Source organism: Rhea americana, unplaced genomic scaffold (genome assembly GCF_003343005.1).
Source record: "Rhea americana isolate MKP2758 unplaced genomic scaffold, rheAme1 scaffold_69, whole genome shotgun sequence".
NCBI classification, from domain to species: domain Eukaryota; kingdom Metazoa; phylum Chordata; class Aves; order Rheiformes; family Rheidae; genus Rhea; species Rhea americana.
In genome coordinates this window covers 1,510,017-1,526,421 of record NW_028186856.1, presented here as the reverse complement: position 1 = coordinate 1,526,421, position 16,405 = coordinate 1,510,017, and the positions used below count along the sequence as shown (strand labels likewise).

Here is a 16,405-nt window from a genome sequence, read left to right as displayed (position 1 = left end):
ATCCAGACCTTTCATAGGACCAGGATGAGCGCAGGAAGGCTGACTGTTGGGCTCCATGCCGCGCAGGGGTGGTGCTTCAGGTGTGTCCAGCACAGGAACAGATTGCCCAGAGAGGTGTGGAGTCTCCTTCTCTGGAGATACTCAACACTTGCCTGGACGCGATCTGGCCCCTGGGTAAAAGTGTAYGGATAACAAATAGGTTAACAGCATGAATAAACAAAATGTAAACATGGGAATGCTTTGAAAAAATTGCCAAGTGGGAATMAGAATCTCAACTGAGAACCTCAACTGACTCTTGTGAACACAGCAGACACGAACATGAATAGCCTGATAACTTCTCTGGATTCCCTATCTGGCTGCTTTTAAGATGACAGGGTGTCTTAGAAACAAGAGTGATCTGTACCTTGTAGCGTGTAATTACCAATTCAGAAATTTTAGCCCTTCTTCCTTCATCGCCAGTCAACTGTTCCTGGCATTTAATATGATTTACATTAATAAATGCTACATCTGCCAATGACACAGAATCACAGAATGGTTGAGATTGGAAAGGACCTCTGGAGACCATCTAGWCCAACCCTTCCTGCTCAAGCAGAGTCACCTAGAGCACATTGCATAAGATCACGTCCATGCAAGTGTTGAATGTCTCCACAGAGGGAGACTCCGTAACTTCTCTGGGCAACCTGTTCCAGTGTTCTGTCACCATTATGCTAGACACCATGGTAGAAAAACAGGTGAACAGGTAGCAGAACAGAAGGGACATGTAAAAACAAAGTTTAGCTGGAGAAAGATGCTGATTTGTTTTTCTTTCGGTGGTCCTTCCTTTTTCCTAAACAACCTCCCAGACAAAGGCAGGCAGTGGCTGGGGGAGTTAAGGAAAGGGTTGAGTGCAGTCCAAAGCATGTGGTAACCAAGCAACAGGACTTTAAACTCTGTCCTGAAAGACAACACAGAGACTCACCTCCTCTTCTTCTTCTTCTAAGGAGGCAGCTTCCATTGCACCATTTTCCTAGCAAAAGAAGTTACGATCTCCAGGTAAAAGCTTCTTTTGGGGTACATTATATTTTCCTTTTTTTTTCAGACCATAGATATGTGTCAAGAAATTGGATGGAATGGAGTGGGGGAGCTATCTCTTGACAGCTGCAGTTTATTCCTGGAAAGGGGGGGAGGAAGGAAGGGTGGGAAGTGAATGGTCTACATCAGTCCCAAGAAGAGTTTGAACAGAGGGAGGTTATATTTGTTTTTCTGTTTGTACTTCTGGAGCTAATGTCATTATTTATGTGTTTATGACACTTTAATACTTCTCTTCGCAGCTTGGGGCTGAAACTCATAGTCCTTCGTTACCTGTGTAAATTCATTGAAGCCAATGGGACAGTTTTTATGAGTAAAGGTCTAATATAAGGCTAGGTACAAAGAGTAGATGAAGAAAAATGTTTCCTGCAGGAGATAAATATATACTATATCTATGTACTCTAGAGGGAAAGGTACTCCCTCCTCATTAGTTGCTGAGGACATAGAACACTTGTACTTCCTTGGTTATTATTCTCAATAGTGTTTACTGTAGGTACCAGGTAGTACCTTTCTTAGCAGGAGCAGAAAAAAGAGCTTCTTTAATTCTGAAACCACTCATTCACTAAGATTTTGCTTAAAACCTAGACAAAGTAGCTGAATCAAAGATAAAAGTGACAAAAAATAGCTAAAGAATTCACTTTTAATACTATCCGCTGTGGTCTTCTTTTCACATCCCTTGGCAATTTCCTTTTTTCACTAACTCCAGTTTACTTACAGCGCCGTAGTCCAGATATCCTGGCTTGCATCAGCTTGTTTCACAACATCAATGTCCTTTGGAGGCCAGATTTTTAAAGGAAGCAACAAGTGCTTCTGCAAAGAAGCAAATTTCATCTGTTTTACTGCTGAAAGTCACCTTGAGAATCACGGCCTGGCATTTGTACACTCAGACTGGAACAATGCAAATGTGCTTCAGTTTGCATGAATAAATGTATGCCATGAAACAATAAGTCAGCTTTACTGCCTCCTTTGAAGCTCATTTTAAAAAATTGCTTTTAAATGACAAGATCCACATGAACAAAACAATTGTGTGGACCTGTGCTTCAAAAAAACTATATTCTCAAGCTAAGTAGCTGTTTGATTAGACATACACAGGCATGCAGGTATGTGCGTTAAGATGTGACCCAGTGAGGATCTGCCCTGAAGGCAGATCTCTGTGCCTATGTGCAGCTGTAGGTAGGACGTAGAAGGCTGCACAGAGCCAGGGGTCCCCACAGTGGTATCTTTAAAATCCATTTCTGATACTATAGAGCTGTGAAAACCTTTTATAAATAAAAGCACATTTAATGACATAGTCACTGAGTCATACCTCCAGATGAAAGCAGTCTTCTTTCTTGGATAACAAACTAACAGAAACATGACCTATCACCAGAAATAATTATAAGCCCTATCTCATGAAAACACTAATCTTTAGTAGAATGAACCTGAATTATCAAAAGCTGATACTTTGATTTTTAAATTTGTAGTCAACTTCATGTATTTTACCTCACTAAAACATGAATGTATTCTCATTTGTATGGTGATCATTCCTATATTATTTGATTCAGATTTTCAAGGCTTCGCAGAGAAAATAATTGCTTAGCTTCACTTTTAGTGTGAAAAAACAACCTTTCCTTTGCACTATCTGCTGATATAACTATTTTTCTCTGGGGTGCTCACCCTTTCTTCATTCTAGAGAGTAATGGAACCAGTGCTCACAGCTACAGCAGTGGAGGCAGGACCTGTGTATTTCTTTGACCAGGTATTTCCTTTCATTTCCAGTATACTCTTCTTCCTTCTCCCTGCCTTCACATAACCCCCCCTCCCCCATGTCAAATCAGAAATACTCATTTTGTTTTAGATGAAAACTAGAGTGAAAGAGAGGGACAAGAAGATACCAGAAGAACTGTCCTCGTATTTCAGTTTCCTCACGACAGATCTTCACCCTATAAGTTTTACTCCCAGGTAATAGTGTTATGTCAGTAGTGGTGAGAGTGCAAGACAGTTTCTGTCAGCTTGATTTTCAGCAAAAATTTCAAAGACACAAAAAGGAGTCCAGAGGTGGATGTGGCCAAGGCAGGATGGGGAGGCACATGATCCAGAATTGTCACCATGTCATGCAGTGCAAACTGGGGGAATACAACTAGGAAGGTAAGTGTCCTATACTTAGGCCCTAATTCCTTGAGGTGTGGTACCTAATGTTCATTTCTGTTGTCAACATTTTACAAGTTTAATATATTTAACATGCAAATCGTGAACAATTAGTTAAAGAATGCCACGTAACAACCTTGTTCAACTAGTTTGCCAGGGACTGGACAACAGCACATCATTGCTGTGTGCAGAGCTTTGCAGATTTTACGAAGTTCACATCTGCTGACTAATGTATTGGGAACTCAYGTACACAGCATTCCTCTAGGGTGTGACTCTTCTGGATAATTGGGTTTAATTTCAGACTTCTTCACATTTACTTTAAATTGGAGTTTTTGTGCCAAGGAGGAGACAGTAAGATAAGGATAACAGACAGGAAGTTCTCTTAATTTGGCCCCAAAACTGCAGTTGGGAAATCAATATGGTTGGCCTACTAACAAGGCATTATTATTTAAATTAGCCTTCACAAGTCACTTTATGTCTTATAATCATTTTTCACCCCTTTTTCCTAATGATGCTTCATGACTCATGACTGCATGAAAAACTGCTGCAGAAACGGCTATTAGCTTTATGGCTGTCTGTGTTCAATTACGGGTTGAAAAACAGCAAGGTGAAAAGAGTTGGAGACCAAAAGGAGCCAAAGGTTTTTTTACCCCTTGCTTTATGTAGACTATACATAGACTTTTAAAAGGTTGTAGAGGGAGAATAATGTAAAAGAATGAATGGAAGATCTGATTCTTTGCATTAAAAATTCACCTTTTTTCCTGCACTGCAGGAGCTTAGGAAGTTTGAAGATGCAGCAAAATTATGGTATTTAATACGACAAAAGCTGAGCAACAAGGAAGAAAATTTTACTTGGAGAATTATAACCAAGTTACTTTTTGACAGTACTCTTGATACAGTCATGATGCTCTAAGAATATAAGCAAGACCAGATTTGTAAGAAGAGGTAACACCTTGTATTAGATATCTTCCATGCCAAAAAAACTTGGCTATTTTTTTACAGTTATAAAAACTGAATTAAAACACAACCTCTGCCTTCAAACCTTGTTTTGTCATCTTGCTGGAGTGAACTAGTTCACTCCAGGCTGTTTCATTCTATGAACACATTTTTGTGCACTGAAAGTAGAGCATGTGAAAAGTTACCACTGCAACTGGAGGGGGTAACCATGTGGTTACAATTAAGCTTATGTGTGTTTAGAACCTAGAGACTAAAGCTTTTCTTTTTAAATTATCTTCCTATCTTGGATTTTTAAACTCCTGAAACTTCTTAGTACATACTCCATGTTTGCAATCCTCTAATTAAACCATTATAGTTCAAAATAAATACGCTCTCATAGCCATGGAAGATCAGAGTTCATAGACTGAAGTAAAAAAACACAAAAGAGGGTGTGTGCTGTTGAAAAAGACTTCTTTGGACAGTCAAAATTCTGTTACTAAAAGTCTTTTTGTACATTGCATCTCAGAAAGAAAAGTCTTAGATTTATTTGATTTCCTCTTTTACTGAGGCAAGGGAAGATAATTTTACATAGGAGAGAAGAAATCAATCGGCATGTTATATTACATCTCACTGTACTTCAGCTGGCATAGTCCAAAGCATATGCTGTCAGTGCAGAGACTCCCTGGTTTGGTAACAGCTGTACTAAACTCCCACACCCTGCTCTGCACAGGTATTTCTGAGCTTGGATGTCTTCCCTGGGAGGAAATGTGTCTCAATTTCAACCACTGTCCAAGGGAGCATTGCCAGCCTGCCCACATAATTGTCTAACAAGTCTGTGCCTTGTATTTTCTTTTAACTAATGCTCTTACTTAACAATACAGATTTTTTTTCTCCTCAGACYGATTAAAGGCAAGAATCCCAGCTGTACAGGGGAGCATACAGAAAGGCTTGAAGATGGTTTCTTAAATGATGATCCATCCAGAAAAGAAAAATATACAGTTTTACATCAGATGCCTTGTCATTCTCTGTGTAAAACCACCACTGAAGAGGCAAATCTAAAGGTCTCCCAAATGCCCTCAGTCCAACAGGCTGAGGAAGACTCACCACTGATCATGTTAAATAAGTGTGTGGCTGCCAGCATGTTACAGGAATCAGAAGAGAAGTTGCAGTTCTTTGCTAGTTATGAGGCTGGTTTCCCTCGGGGTCTTGTGAATATGCTGACCTATAATGGGAGAGAATTCACTGAGGGGACTGATTATAATAAATGGCATCAGAAGTCACTAGCATGCAAAAGTGTGAGATCCAGGAGAAGTCAGGCCTTGGAGGATGCTAAGAATGGTGCTCCCRAGACCAAATGTATACAGCGTGAAATCCTGGCCAACAGAAAAGACCAATACAAGAGGAGCTTTGCTCTGTCAGCCTGTGCTGCAAGGGAAAAAAGAAATGCTGAGACAGTATCAAATGTGCCTCTAGGAAATAAAGGTAACGTAGTACTGAGTTAGTGTGCTGTGCTGTAATGTTTGGCCCCAAAGGAAAGAAGCAGCTTCTGTTGAGAGTGTATTCTCTATTGGCTGGGTAGGCCAACSTGCTCTGCTTTATAGGTTAATACAATGCAGTTCTCTGCAAAGCACTGTTTTAGGACATGATGAAATAGCTTCGCAGCTGAAGCAAGAGCTACAAACACTTGGAAGAACAAAGCCAGTGAAACTGGGCAATGTTTCAAACCATTTATCAAAGTATTTTTAGTTTCCTATTTCAAGGTGAGTGATAGAGTCATAACATACTGCACTAATAAAGATCATCCATATTCAGAGCATTTCATTCAGCAAGCATCAGTAATCCTCAACGCGGATTCATAGATCTGGGACAAGCCTGGTCCAGCTCTCTGGGTGCTGCTGCAGTCTTGCTTCTTTAAAAGGAGAATATTTGTTTTTAAAAGCTGACTTGTATGTGTATTCATAATCACTATGCTCTTCTCTTCTCCTGTTTAGTTCCTGTTGTGCAAAACCATGGCAGCCAGTCACCTGTCACAATCAGCTTCTCGCTGTCATCCAAATTCTGTGAGGAAAGAGGTGAGAGTTCCAGGCAGCTCCTCGGTGAATGGCTGGTGTTTAACAGCGGTACCTGGACATGCTGTCCTGGAGTTGGACTAACGCATGCTTTAACTGGGAATAACTGTCAAGCAGTTTTGTTTTTTTGACCACAGTCCAGTTTTAAGTGCCTCATCCCTCTCTTATTGTCTCTGATAATCTGTTAACAAAGTTTTCTACCTGCTTTAAGTAGTAGCTGCAGGTCCACTACTTTTTGCTAGCAGAATACAGACAACCTCGCTGTTTTAGGATAGATTTTTAAGCCCTTTCCTGATGGAAATTGACCACATACATTTGATCTAATAACTTTTTCAATGAATGGGAACACTAGTACACCAACTGAACTGTTCATCACAAGGCATTATATCTGTTCTGCCTAAAACACTTGGACAAGTTTRATGATCTGAAGGGAAGAATTGCTTACTGTGTACTAGCTGGATTTCTTTCAGAACATTGCCATGTGGAAGGAAAAAAAAAAAAGTAGACATTTGTGAACTTTCTTTCTACCCTTGGCCATGAAGTTGGTCAAGCGCTGCCAGGACTATGCAGAGCCAAAATTCCTTGGTTTGTGAAAGCTAAAAAAGCTGCAGAGGTATCAAGCATCTTCGTACTGAGGGATAGCTCCACAAATAAATATATAGGCAGTGAAGGGAACAAGTAATATCTCCTCCTGTTGTTTTTTGAAAATCTGTCCTGCAATTTCTTCTGGTTGTACCAGAATGTGCTTCACCACAGAGTTGCATGCCCCTTGGGGGTCGCTGTGCTGTTAGGTTTGCCAGATTACTTACTCAGCCTACCCTTATCCCTACCCTTTTCTTTCTCCTGGGAACTCCCATTTACTTGGAGATTGTCACAGCCTTGATTCTCACTTGATGATGGGCATGTCCAGGAGTGGGCTGGCCACACTATTCTGTGATTGTAGTTCTAACCCACCAAGTGCTTGTTTCTGACTGACTTATTTTTCAAATTGTTCACAGTGAAATGGGTAAACTAGGGAAACTGAGCTTCCATGTGCTGATTTTTACAATTGTTGGGCCCATTCTCTGGCACTCTGTATCCATGGCCATTCTTTACTGCTTCACCTGGACTTTCGTATTACTTAATTATTACTTATTGAGTAATCTGATGATTGCTTGGTAATAACCAATGCAACAGAAGATGTTCAACCTGAACAAAGATCAAACTTTTACCATTTATCTTGGGTTTTCTACTTTTTGAGAAAATAGAGTCAGAACAACTGAGACTCTTCAGAAGTTAAGGGGCTTCTTCCACCATATTCCCTTAGGTCTTCTTAAATCATCCACAAACTCTGCGATGTGCACTAAGTAAAAGGTACCTGCCATAGCACAGCTGCAACAACAGATGGCTGTTKACAGAACTGTATGCTAAGAGAACACTGCGCCCCTGCTGCTCACCGTGATGCATGGCTTTATTTTCCAACTACTACTGCAGACTGCTGCCGAGAATATTTGAAGATTAGCACATCCAGCCTGTCTTGACAATGATTCTGGGTGCATCTGGCTGTATCTCTACTAAACAGTGACTGTAACTCCAATGGGAAGTCAGAGTTGGTCCAGATAAACATCTGACCTGGAATTTATCTGATACCTGATAATCTAGTTTTCTGGAGGTCCTCCCTCCTCATAGATATTGTTCTCTGATTTTCAGCTAAAGGAGACTGAAATACACGTTCCTTCTTTCTCCCACTATATTCTTCGGGGAAGGAATCTGTTAAAGAATAAAATTCCCAAAGCTTCATCGCTATGTTTCATAACCTTGCTTTATATTGACAGATGCTACAGAACAGGACTGACATTAACCTCATTCTTATGTGTCTAATTCTGAGCTCTTACTTTGTTTCTCTAGGTTGGATTTGCCAGCCTTCTGACTCAAGTTCTGAGGATCCTGAAAAGATGCCTTACGTGTGGGCACTGAAGAGACTACAACAAATTCAGAAACAAATGTAACAAACTGAAGCTTTTATTTCCATAAGCAAAGTTAGAATATATGGCAATGGCTTTATGAAGTAGAATACAAATGGTGGGAGACCATTTAACCAAACTAACACACTAATCTGGAAAGCGTTATTGTTCTGAAAACTTCGAGGGCTAAGCTTAACATTCCCCTGTTCATGAAAGGGAAGCATCTACTTTTATTTCCGTTACTTGTAATGGAAGATAGAAATTATCTCAACAGAGATATTTTCAGAGTTTAATGTTGAGGCAAGATTAATACTCTCTGATTATCATTAATCTGTAGATAAACTAGCTAACAGTTGTAATAACCTATTTGAATATCTTTTGCAACAGAACTATGGCTAATGAAAACTACTCTGCATTTTCATAGTCTACTGTGGTCTGTGTAGCTTGTTGCCTTATCAGGGACTGAGAGGTATTAAGAATTAGGTCATTAGAATTTTCATGTCTACCTCGCTGTAGACATCTTGTACTGAATTGTTTCAAATATATTGTAGTCTCTAAATAAATCAGTAATTTCCTGAGTACCAACTTTAGTGGTAAAATAGAGACTATCAAGGGAATGCGGATGAAGTCTGAAATAAAGTTTTACCCTGCCTGGATCAATTGTCTGTGGAATTGGTGCTGTAATTTATAAACCAGACTAGGTTTAAGTAAAAAATCTTTGGTGATTACTAATTATAAGCATTAATTACTTATGAGGACAGTTATTAAGGTTAGCCTGTATAACTTTGTATCTACGGCACAGTTTATGAATTTCAGCTATTATATATACTGCTATTTAACTGATAGTTTATGTACATTGGCAATAACTTTAAACATTCAGATTTAATAAAACCAGCATAGTATCTCAGGTGAAAAATTGTCATTCAAAATACTGAGTTTAGCAGCCATTGGCTGTATAAAATCTAGCAGTTCTTGGCATATAAGAATGTATACATCAACAATATAATAACGTATATATTCATCCTGAAATGGGTTGTTATCACTGCTTTATTCCTTTGGGAATTGATTACCCTAAACTCCAAGAGAGACTAGATGCCAGAGCAAAAACTGGATTTTGCTCATTTGACCAACTCAGGCTGCAATAGTTATTTGAAAAACTAAGCAAAAATAAAAGTAATACACAAGCTTAATATTTGAGGCTCATGCTGGAAATAAATGTTCTAATCGTTTAAATGAGCATTATTGCCTGTCCACCCATGAGACATATCAAGTCTTAGAATTGTCTGTTTTAGAGAGCGCCCTGAAATATGTTTGTCTTTTTGCCTCCTGAATTCACTATTTCAGCATGCTCCAGCCTGCAATTGTCAACCACTGGATAGATCTCATCTAAACACTAAGGATACCAATGCTTACATATGGTTCAACTATTCTGGGATCTACCCTATTACTATCCCCCAAAGCTCTAGTCAGGTGACTGAACCATTTAAATAAGGACAACATTTATGCCACTAATAGGAGAGTCTGTCTACAAGCAAAGCATTTCCTTCCACAGGACCTGAGCATGTTTTCTTTGCAGCATTCCACCTGAATACGAGGAGGAAKTTCTTCACTGTGAGAGTGACAGAGCACTGGAACAGGTTGCCCAGAGAGGTTGTGGAGTCTCCTCTGGAGATATTCAAAACCCACCTGGATGTGATCCTGGCTAACATGCTCTAGGTGACCCTGCTTGAGCAGGGAGGTTGGACTAGATGATCTCCAGAGGTCCCTTCCAACCTTACCCATTCTGTGATTCTGTGATTCTGTRATTTGTAGACCTTGTTAGCCCATCAGCTTGGAAGCTCCTCATATTGCAGTATTCCARTGCTATTATCATATTCCTTTTCCAGTGCCACAGAAATTGGCTTCGTGTTTTTGAATGTTTATGCTTAGCCTGATCAGCAAAAAGTTTATACTGAGTGCCATTTTATGTCAGAATTTAAACAGAAGTATTGGCTTGAAGAYAAAAACATTCCTTTGATTCCTGCTAGCTAATATTTTAGATAATTAGCTTTCCTCAAAGTCAATCAGCTTTTTTGCTTGTTTTTTTCCCTTTAATTATTTCATTTACCTAATACTTCTGTGATGACCTGCAYGTTTTTGTAACTGCTTAAAAAGCAACATGTAGAACAGTACACACAAAGGTCTTCTTGAAAAGGATAGCAGCCAAAGGCTGGCAGGACTGAATAGGGATMTTCTAGATTGATTTGGATTAATTAAGGTTTATATCTCAAATGCTGCCTCTCTGCTTCAGTCTCCTCTTCAGTCATGGAACTGAAATAGATACAAATGTTCTTGTCAGATAAGGAGATTGTTCTTTTTAAGAGGAGTGAAGTAAATAGGAACAAAGAGTAGCACAGTAGTGTATGGAATCCAGTGTATGGAATGGTGAAGATGAAGAAAAAAAATCAGATGAACAGACTTTCTACAAGAGTGTTTTTTTGCCCCTCACAATCAATGTGTAGAGGATTGGGTGGTGGATTCTAGTGCCAGCTCAGCCACAGGTGACTTACATGATCTTGTTGAACTAATTTGACCTTTCTCTATATATGAATAATGTGCTTGATATTATTTATCATGCAAAGCTTGATTCATTAATTTCTATCAAGCTCAGGATTTTCAGCAGAAAGACAATAYAGAACAGTACAAAATCATATTGTTAGTTTTTAAGAGGTCCCTGTGAAAGATTCGTGGTGAAAGAAAACAGAAACCTGCCACTTTGGACTAGGAGATTGGCAAGTCCTTTTGCATCAAGCAGAAAGRAGAAGATCAAGAGGGGAACAAATGCTTGGGCACATTTTACCCATACTGTATCTGAAAATATAAACCTAATGACTTGCTAAGATGCTTGTAAGTGTAGAATAGCTGAGATTTTAAACCAGGAACATTCATCTGTCTGTCACAGTGGCCATGCTGAGTAGTAAAAAGTGTATACCACCACATTTCACTGCAAGGCATGGCCTGAGTGCATTGGCAAACACTGAAATGACCTTAATAAATGTAACAGCTGATGCTGAATTTAACAAATACAACAGGCTGTCAGCTGATCTTTCTGAAGCTGCCTGAATACCTAGCTAAATTAGTAGCCTTGGTCATTTCTACCTCAGCTAGGAAACTCACAAGTCAAAATGTGTTTTCTGCTCAGGTCAAACTTCCTTCTAGACTAATGTTAAGTCTTACCTGAGGATTCTGCTTAGCAAGAACTAATCAGAGGTTTAATTTCTCTCCTCCCACCCCCACCATGTAAACAGAAAAGAGCAAGCATCCAAGCAGAAGGAAGCAGGATTTGATAAACCAGTTATTCTCCGGCATTATGGTGATCACAGAGAAGAAACTTTCCCCAAGACATGGAAGGGTCAGACTGGCATGACTGTCACACCAGAGCTACTGTATGTCAAAGCTCAGATCCCAGCAGCCAAGAACACAGACTCAGCACAGAGAAAACTGCATTATGAGCTGAATGATGGCTCATCTTTAATTTAGTATCCTTTCAGTTTACACAGCACATGTGAATGCCAGCAGGAGTGTGACAGGCAGAGGGGGAACTTCTGCAGGCTGAAAATTAAGATTTAATGTGTAAGCTGAGCAGCTTCCAACTCTCAGCTGTATGAAAAAGAACAAACATCATTCTTTTGTCAGCTACTTATCAGGCTATATTTATATGGTATCAGCGCTATATATAGGCAGTCAGATTACTAACAGCAAAGGCCAGAATAAGTCAGGACATGCCTCAAAAAAAAGAAAAAAGAAAAAAGAAAAAAAAAAGAAGAAAAAGAAGAAAAATTGCAGTTAACAAGAGGACGATTGAGGGCTAGATTGCAACTTTATTGACCTCAGTCCTAAAACTGGATTAGGAACAGTCCTGATCAAGTCTACTCTGTTACGGTGGAAACCACAGAAGATACAGTGTTTCATAAACATACTTCTCAGTCATACRTCATCCTTGCTCCTGGGAAGGTCACTCTTGGCCTTCACCAGCAGGAATTTCCTATTGCCCTGTGTTAGCTTAGACAGGCAGGTAGATTTTGTACTTAAGCTCTTCCCATCCTCCGTCTCTCCCAACCCGTCTGGCTCTTAAAGAATATAGAACCGGTAGAGAGAGTTCATCCCTGTGCTCTCTGCATAGGCATGCAACAGAAGCTATAAAACTGGAGAGAGAATGATCCAAGTTAACTCCTTGACTCTCATTATAGCTATCCTTCCGAATATCTTGCTGTTTGCCAAAGCTGCTGCAGCCTCCCAGGTGGGGGCTTGTGCACCAACATATTTAGCCCCTCTCCAGATCACTCTATAGTTGGAACTTTCACCCCTTTTGGACATGGCAGCATCTGTCTTCCTAGCAGGTAGGCAGATGCACTATAAGCACTTGCTTGATGCTGCAAATTACAGCAGAGAGTATGGCACTATATAAGCATCTGAACAATGTTCAAAACCACCATGGGCATGAGAAAGGTGATACATTGTGCAACAGGAGTTTCTTTCTGCAGGGCAGAGTTATATTTTAGTTGGATGTCTGACAGTGGATTGGGTTTATTTTGGTTGGTTGTTTATAATCTACTCTCTTTGCTCAAAAATTTAAACAAAAAACAGACTTTTGCTCAGACTGACAGTCCATGGAGCATTTGGCCTTGGAGGATATGATTGGCATCTATCTACATATGTGAGAAGAGGAAAAACTCCCCTCCCAGCTTGTCCATGGGTCACCTGGAAGCAAGGAATCTGCCCCCTCCGCCTTAGGCAGAAAGACCTTGACCTTCCGTTCATGAGAGTCAAATGCCACCTTTTGTTCAAGCAGCCCAAAGGGACTCTGTCATCTAAATTGCAAAGCTAGATGGAAACCACTTTGAAATTGAATTCCTGCTTTGTGAAATCAATACTATGGGGACAGGATGCACTTTGGCTTACTAGAAAATTCACACACAAAAAGGAGACAACAGGCAAATGGGAGCCAGCCTTCTGGCTGCCTCAAGCGTGCGATGTGAGCTGTGAATGGATATTCCACACAGACAAAAACCAGACACCCTCTCCCACCCCACCCACACTTCTTCATGACTCACAGTGCAATGCACTATACAGATCATAAAAAGAGCTGATCAAATGCTATTTGTGTTCTGTATTCACTTATTAGCATTATTTTCTAGATAACAAATAATAATTGGCATAATTTATAGAGAAATTGGAGCTGCTGAACCTGAATTAATTTGGAATCATTTACACACAACAAAAAACTGGGATCTTTGTGCCTGCCCACCACCAAATATTCGCAGAATTGTTTAGTCCCTCGCTGTAGTCAAGCATGGCTGAAAAACCTCTCAAAGTCCCTTCTAACTCTGTTTTCTGTGTTCTGCAGTCAGWTTTTAATAAGGATGGTAATTAGGAATCTAATTCTCTCACTGGATCTTAATGAAATGCATGTTTTAAGACACTTCTTCAATATCTCTCTTACAAGGAAMGGCTGCGAGAGCTGGGCCATTTAGCCTGGAGAACAGAAGACTGAGGGGGGATCTTATCAATGTCTACAAATACCTAAAGGGAGGGCGTCAAGGGAATGGGGTCAGACTCTTTTCAGTAGTGCCATGTGAAAGGACAAGAGGCAATGGGCACAAACTGAAACACAGGAAGTTCCACCTGAATATAAGGAAGAATTTCTTCACCGTGAGAGTGATGGAGCTCTGGAGCAGGTTACCCAGAGAGGTTGTGGAGTCCTTCTCTGGAGATCTTCAAAACTCTCCTGGACGTGATCCTGTGCAACATGCTTTAGGTGACCCTCCTTGAGCAGGGGAGTTGGACCAGATGATATCCAGAGGTTCCTTCCAACCTCAACCGTTCTGTGATTCTATGAAAAGTATTTGTCATGGTTTAGTATTTTCATCTTGTGTCTGTTTCTTTTCCTGSGATTCATTAATTCTTCCAGGTTTATGTTATACCATCTTGTTAAAAAAATTGCCAGGATTTGTTTGGATGCTCATACCTCATTACAGATTTCTTCATTTTGTGGTTGGCCTCTGTATCTCAGGAAGGATAGACTATCTGTCAATAACAACCTAAGAAAGGCTGCAGGATGAACACTGATACTCTCAATATACTCTGTGTTGATTTCAAATGCAGTTGAAAAGAACAGATATCCACTTGTGGAAAGCATCCCCAAAGCTTTCATGTAGGTGATTTGCTCTGAAGTTTTGAGCCCACAAGAATGTGTAAATTGAACAATCGTTCTCTTCTGGATAATGTTATTATGTATTTATCAGTGTAGTTTTCTGTGCTTTTATATGAAGTGAACAAAGTTTACCATTGAAGCCTAGTTGCAACACAGTCTTTTCTTAATTTTCTCTTTCATACTCTTTTAGGGACATCATTGTAACACTCAAGATGTCTGAGATCAAAATTTCAGGCTCTGCAGAGAGGAACAGAGGCTAAAAATGAGGGACACAACAACTTACAGTTGCCTTCAGTTTTAAAGAAATCAGATTTATTGGCTTATTACCCTGTATGACTTTATAAGAAGTGGAGGAATATGTTTTATTAGGTCTCTGCTGAGATGGATTTTCAACYGATGTGTAAAAGGGACTTTAAAACAATTTTAGTACAGTTAGAGCTAGTGGAAGGAGCTGGCTTTTGTTTAGAAACAATATGTGGGAGGATAAAATATTTAAAAAGGACATTTTTAAACAATGCTCCATTAGAATAAAAAATCAAGCCCTCCAAATATACCCACACTGGCCAGCTTTACATTATAGAAAAGCAGGCAAAATACACAGAACAGAGTAAGAGCTTTGTCTTCATTAACATATATATATTTATTTTTCAGATCCCAATGGAAGCAYCATGTCTTCTTCTATGTCTATGTCTTCTAAAGAAGAAAAACATGTCTTTTTTAAAGATTGGAGTACCTTGTTACTCAGTTGTGATAAAACCCGGCAAACCATGGCAATCCATAGAATTTTTAACTTTAAAAAACAAAACCAAAAACTCCTAAATTCCCTGAGAGCAGGAAAGGACCCACTCCAAACACACAGATTCAACTTAAAAACTTGTTTCTGTTGATGTGAAGATCTTTTCTGTATGTCTAAAAAATTATATCTTCTCAGCAGATCASCAAATGTTATTTGCCCATGGGTAGATAAAAGATAAAAGCAACAGAATATATATTATTCATAATAAAATAGGGTGAGAGACATCAAAATGTCTCTGAAACCATCAACTGATGGCTCATACTAGTATCTACATACCATTTTACCTTACTTGTTTCTTCCTTTAAATTTACAATAAAATTTGAAGTATTTTAGAACTCCTRGGAATGTACTAGTAAGTGGAATTGGAATTAAAATCATACCATTAGACACTAGCTTCTTTTTCATTTGAATTATCAAAACAAGCATTTAACCATATTCATCTGTCAGTGTTATAGGATAGTAATTTGTACTGTCTTAGATGCCTGTAGCATGAGAAAAGCAGGGTGAAGAAGGAGGGAATATGCAAAACAATTGTTTAATTAAAGACTCTTAGATCAAAGTGAGATGCTTGAATTGCTTAGGTTTTACTCAGATATATCAGGAAAAACAGGTTTCAAATTTCTGCTTATTTACAGCAACACTGTAACAATGATGTTTAATCAGGAAGGAGGTTTAATGACTAATAAAGATGAAGAAATGTGCACAGAATGGAAATGGCCTCGGGATGGCAAGCTTGCCAAGCCAGTTATAATACAGGTAATATTTATTGATTTTTTTTCCAGCTGTTTTTACCTCTTTTTTAATTCCATATGTTTTGGTCTCTCCAAAATGTCTTAATTGCAAGGACCATAATGTTTATATTTCTTCTTCTTTAGGAAGTTGACAAAGAATGGCCCTCCTAAGAGCCTTTACGTGGGCAGGGATCATTACTTGGTTTTTATGCATGTGGCACCTCAGGAGGAAGAAAGAAAAGCAGATAGCCTGGATCTGTTGCAGTTCAGGATTTCAGCAGACCAGAGAGTCATCCTCCTGATCAGAAGCATTTTGGAGGAAGTTGTGAATATGAATGAGCTATTTGGCGCTTCCTCATTTTTCTTTTGGGCATATTCAGTAGGAGGCAGTTGCTGTGCCTGACTTCACGCCTGATCCAGTGCCCACTGCAGTCAATGAAAAGCCTCCTACTGTTTTGTAGTTACTGGATTCAAGCCTAGCATGCTGCAAAAATACTAGAAATCAGAGTAAAAGCACTTGCAGTCCAAGTCAGTAAGCGTGC

The 16,405-nt window shown here is 39.4% G+C and overlaps 1 protein-coding gene across 1 annotated transcript; it reads left to right on the top strand.

Annotated features, from left to right (window-relative positions):
• Nucleotides 1-989: 989 nt before the first annotated feature.
• LOC146586415 (uncharacterized) lies at nucleotides 990-11,662 on the top strand. Its single transcript, XM_085321338.1, has 7 exons — nucleotides 990-1,032; nucleotides 2,741-2,806; nucleotides 2,906-3,009; nucleotides 5,030-5,613; nucleotides 6,123-6,203; nucleotides 8,088-8,184; nucleotides 11,431-11,662. The coding sequence occupies exons 2-7, from the start codon at nucleotides 2,747-2,749 to the stop codon at nucleotides 11,660-11,662; spliced, it is 1,158 nt and encodes a 385-aa protein (XP_085177464.1). The 5' UTR covers nucleotides 990-1,032; nucleotides 2,741-2,746.
• Nucleotides 11,663-16,405: the final 4,743 nt, after the last annotated feature.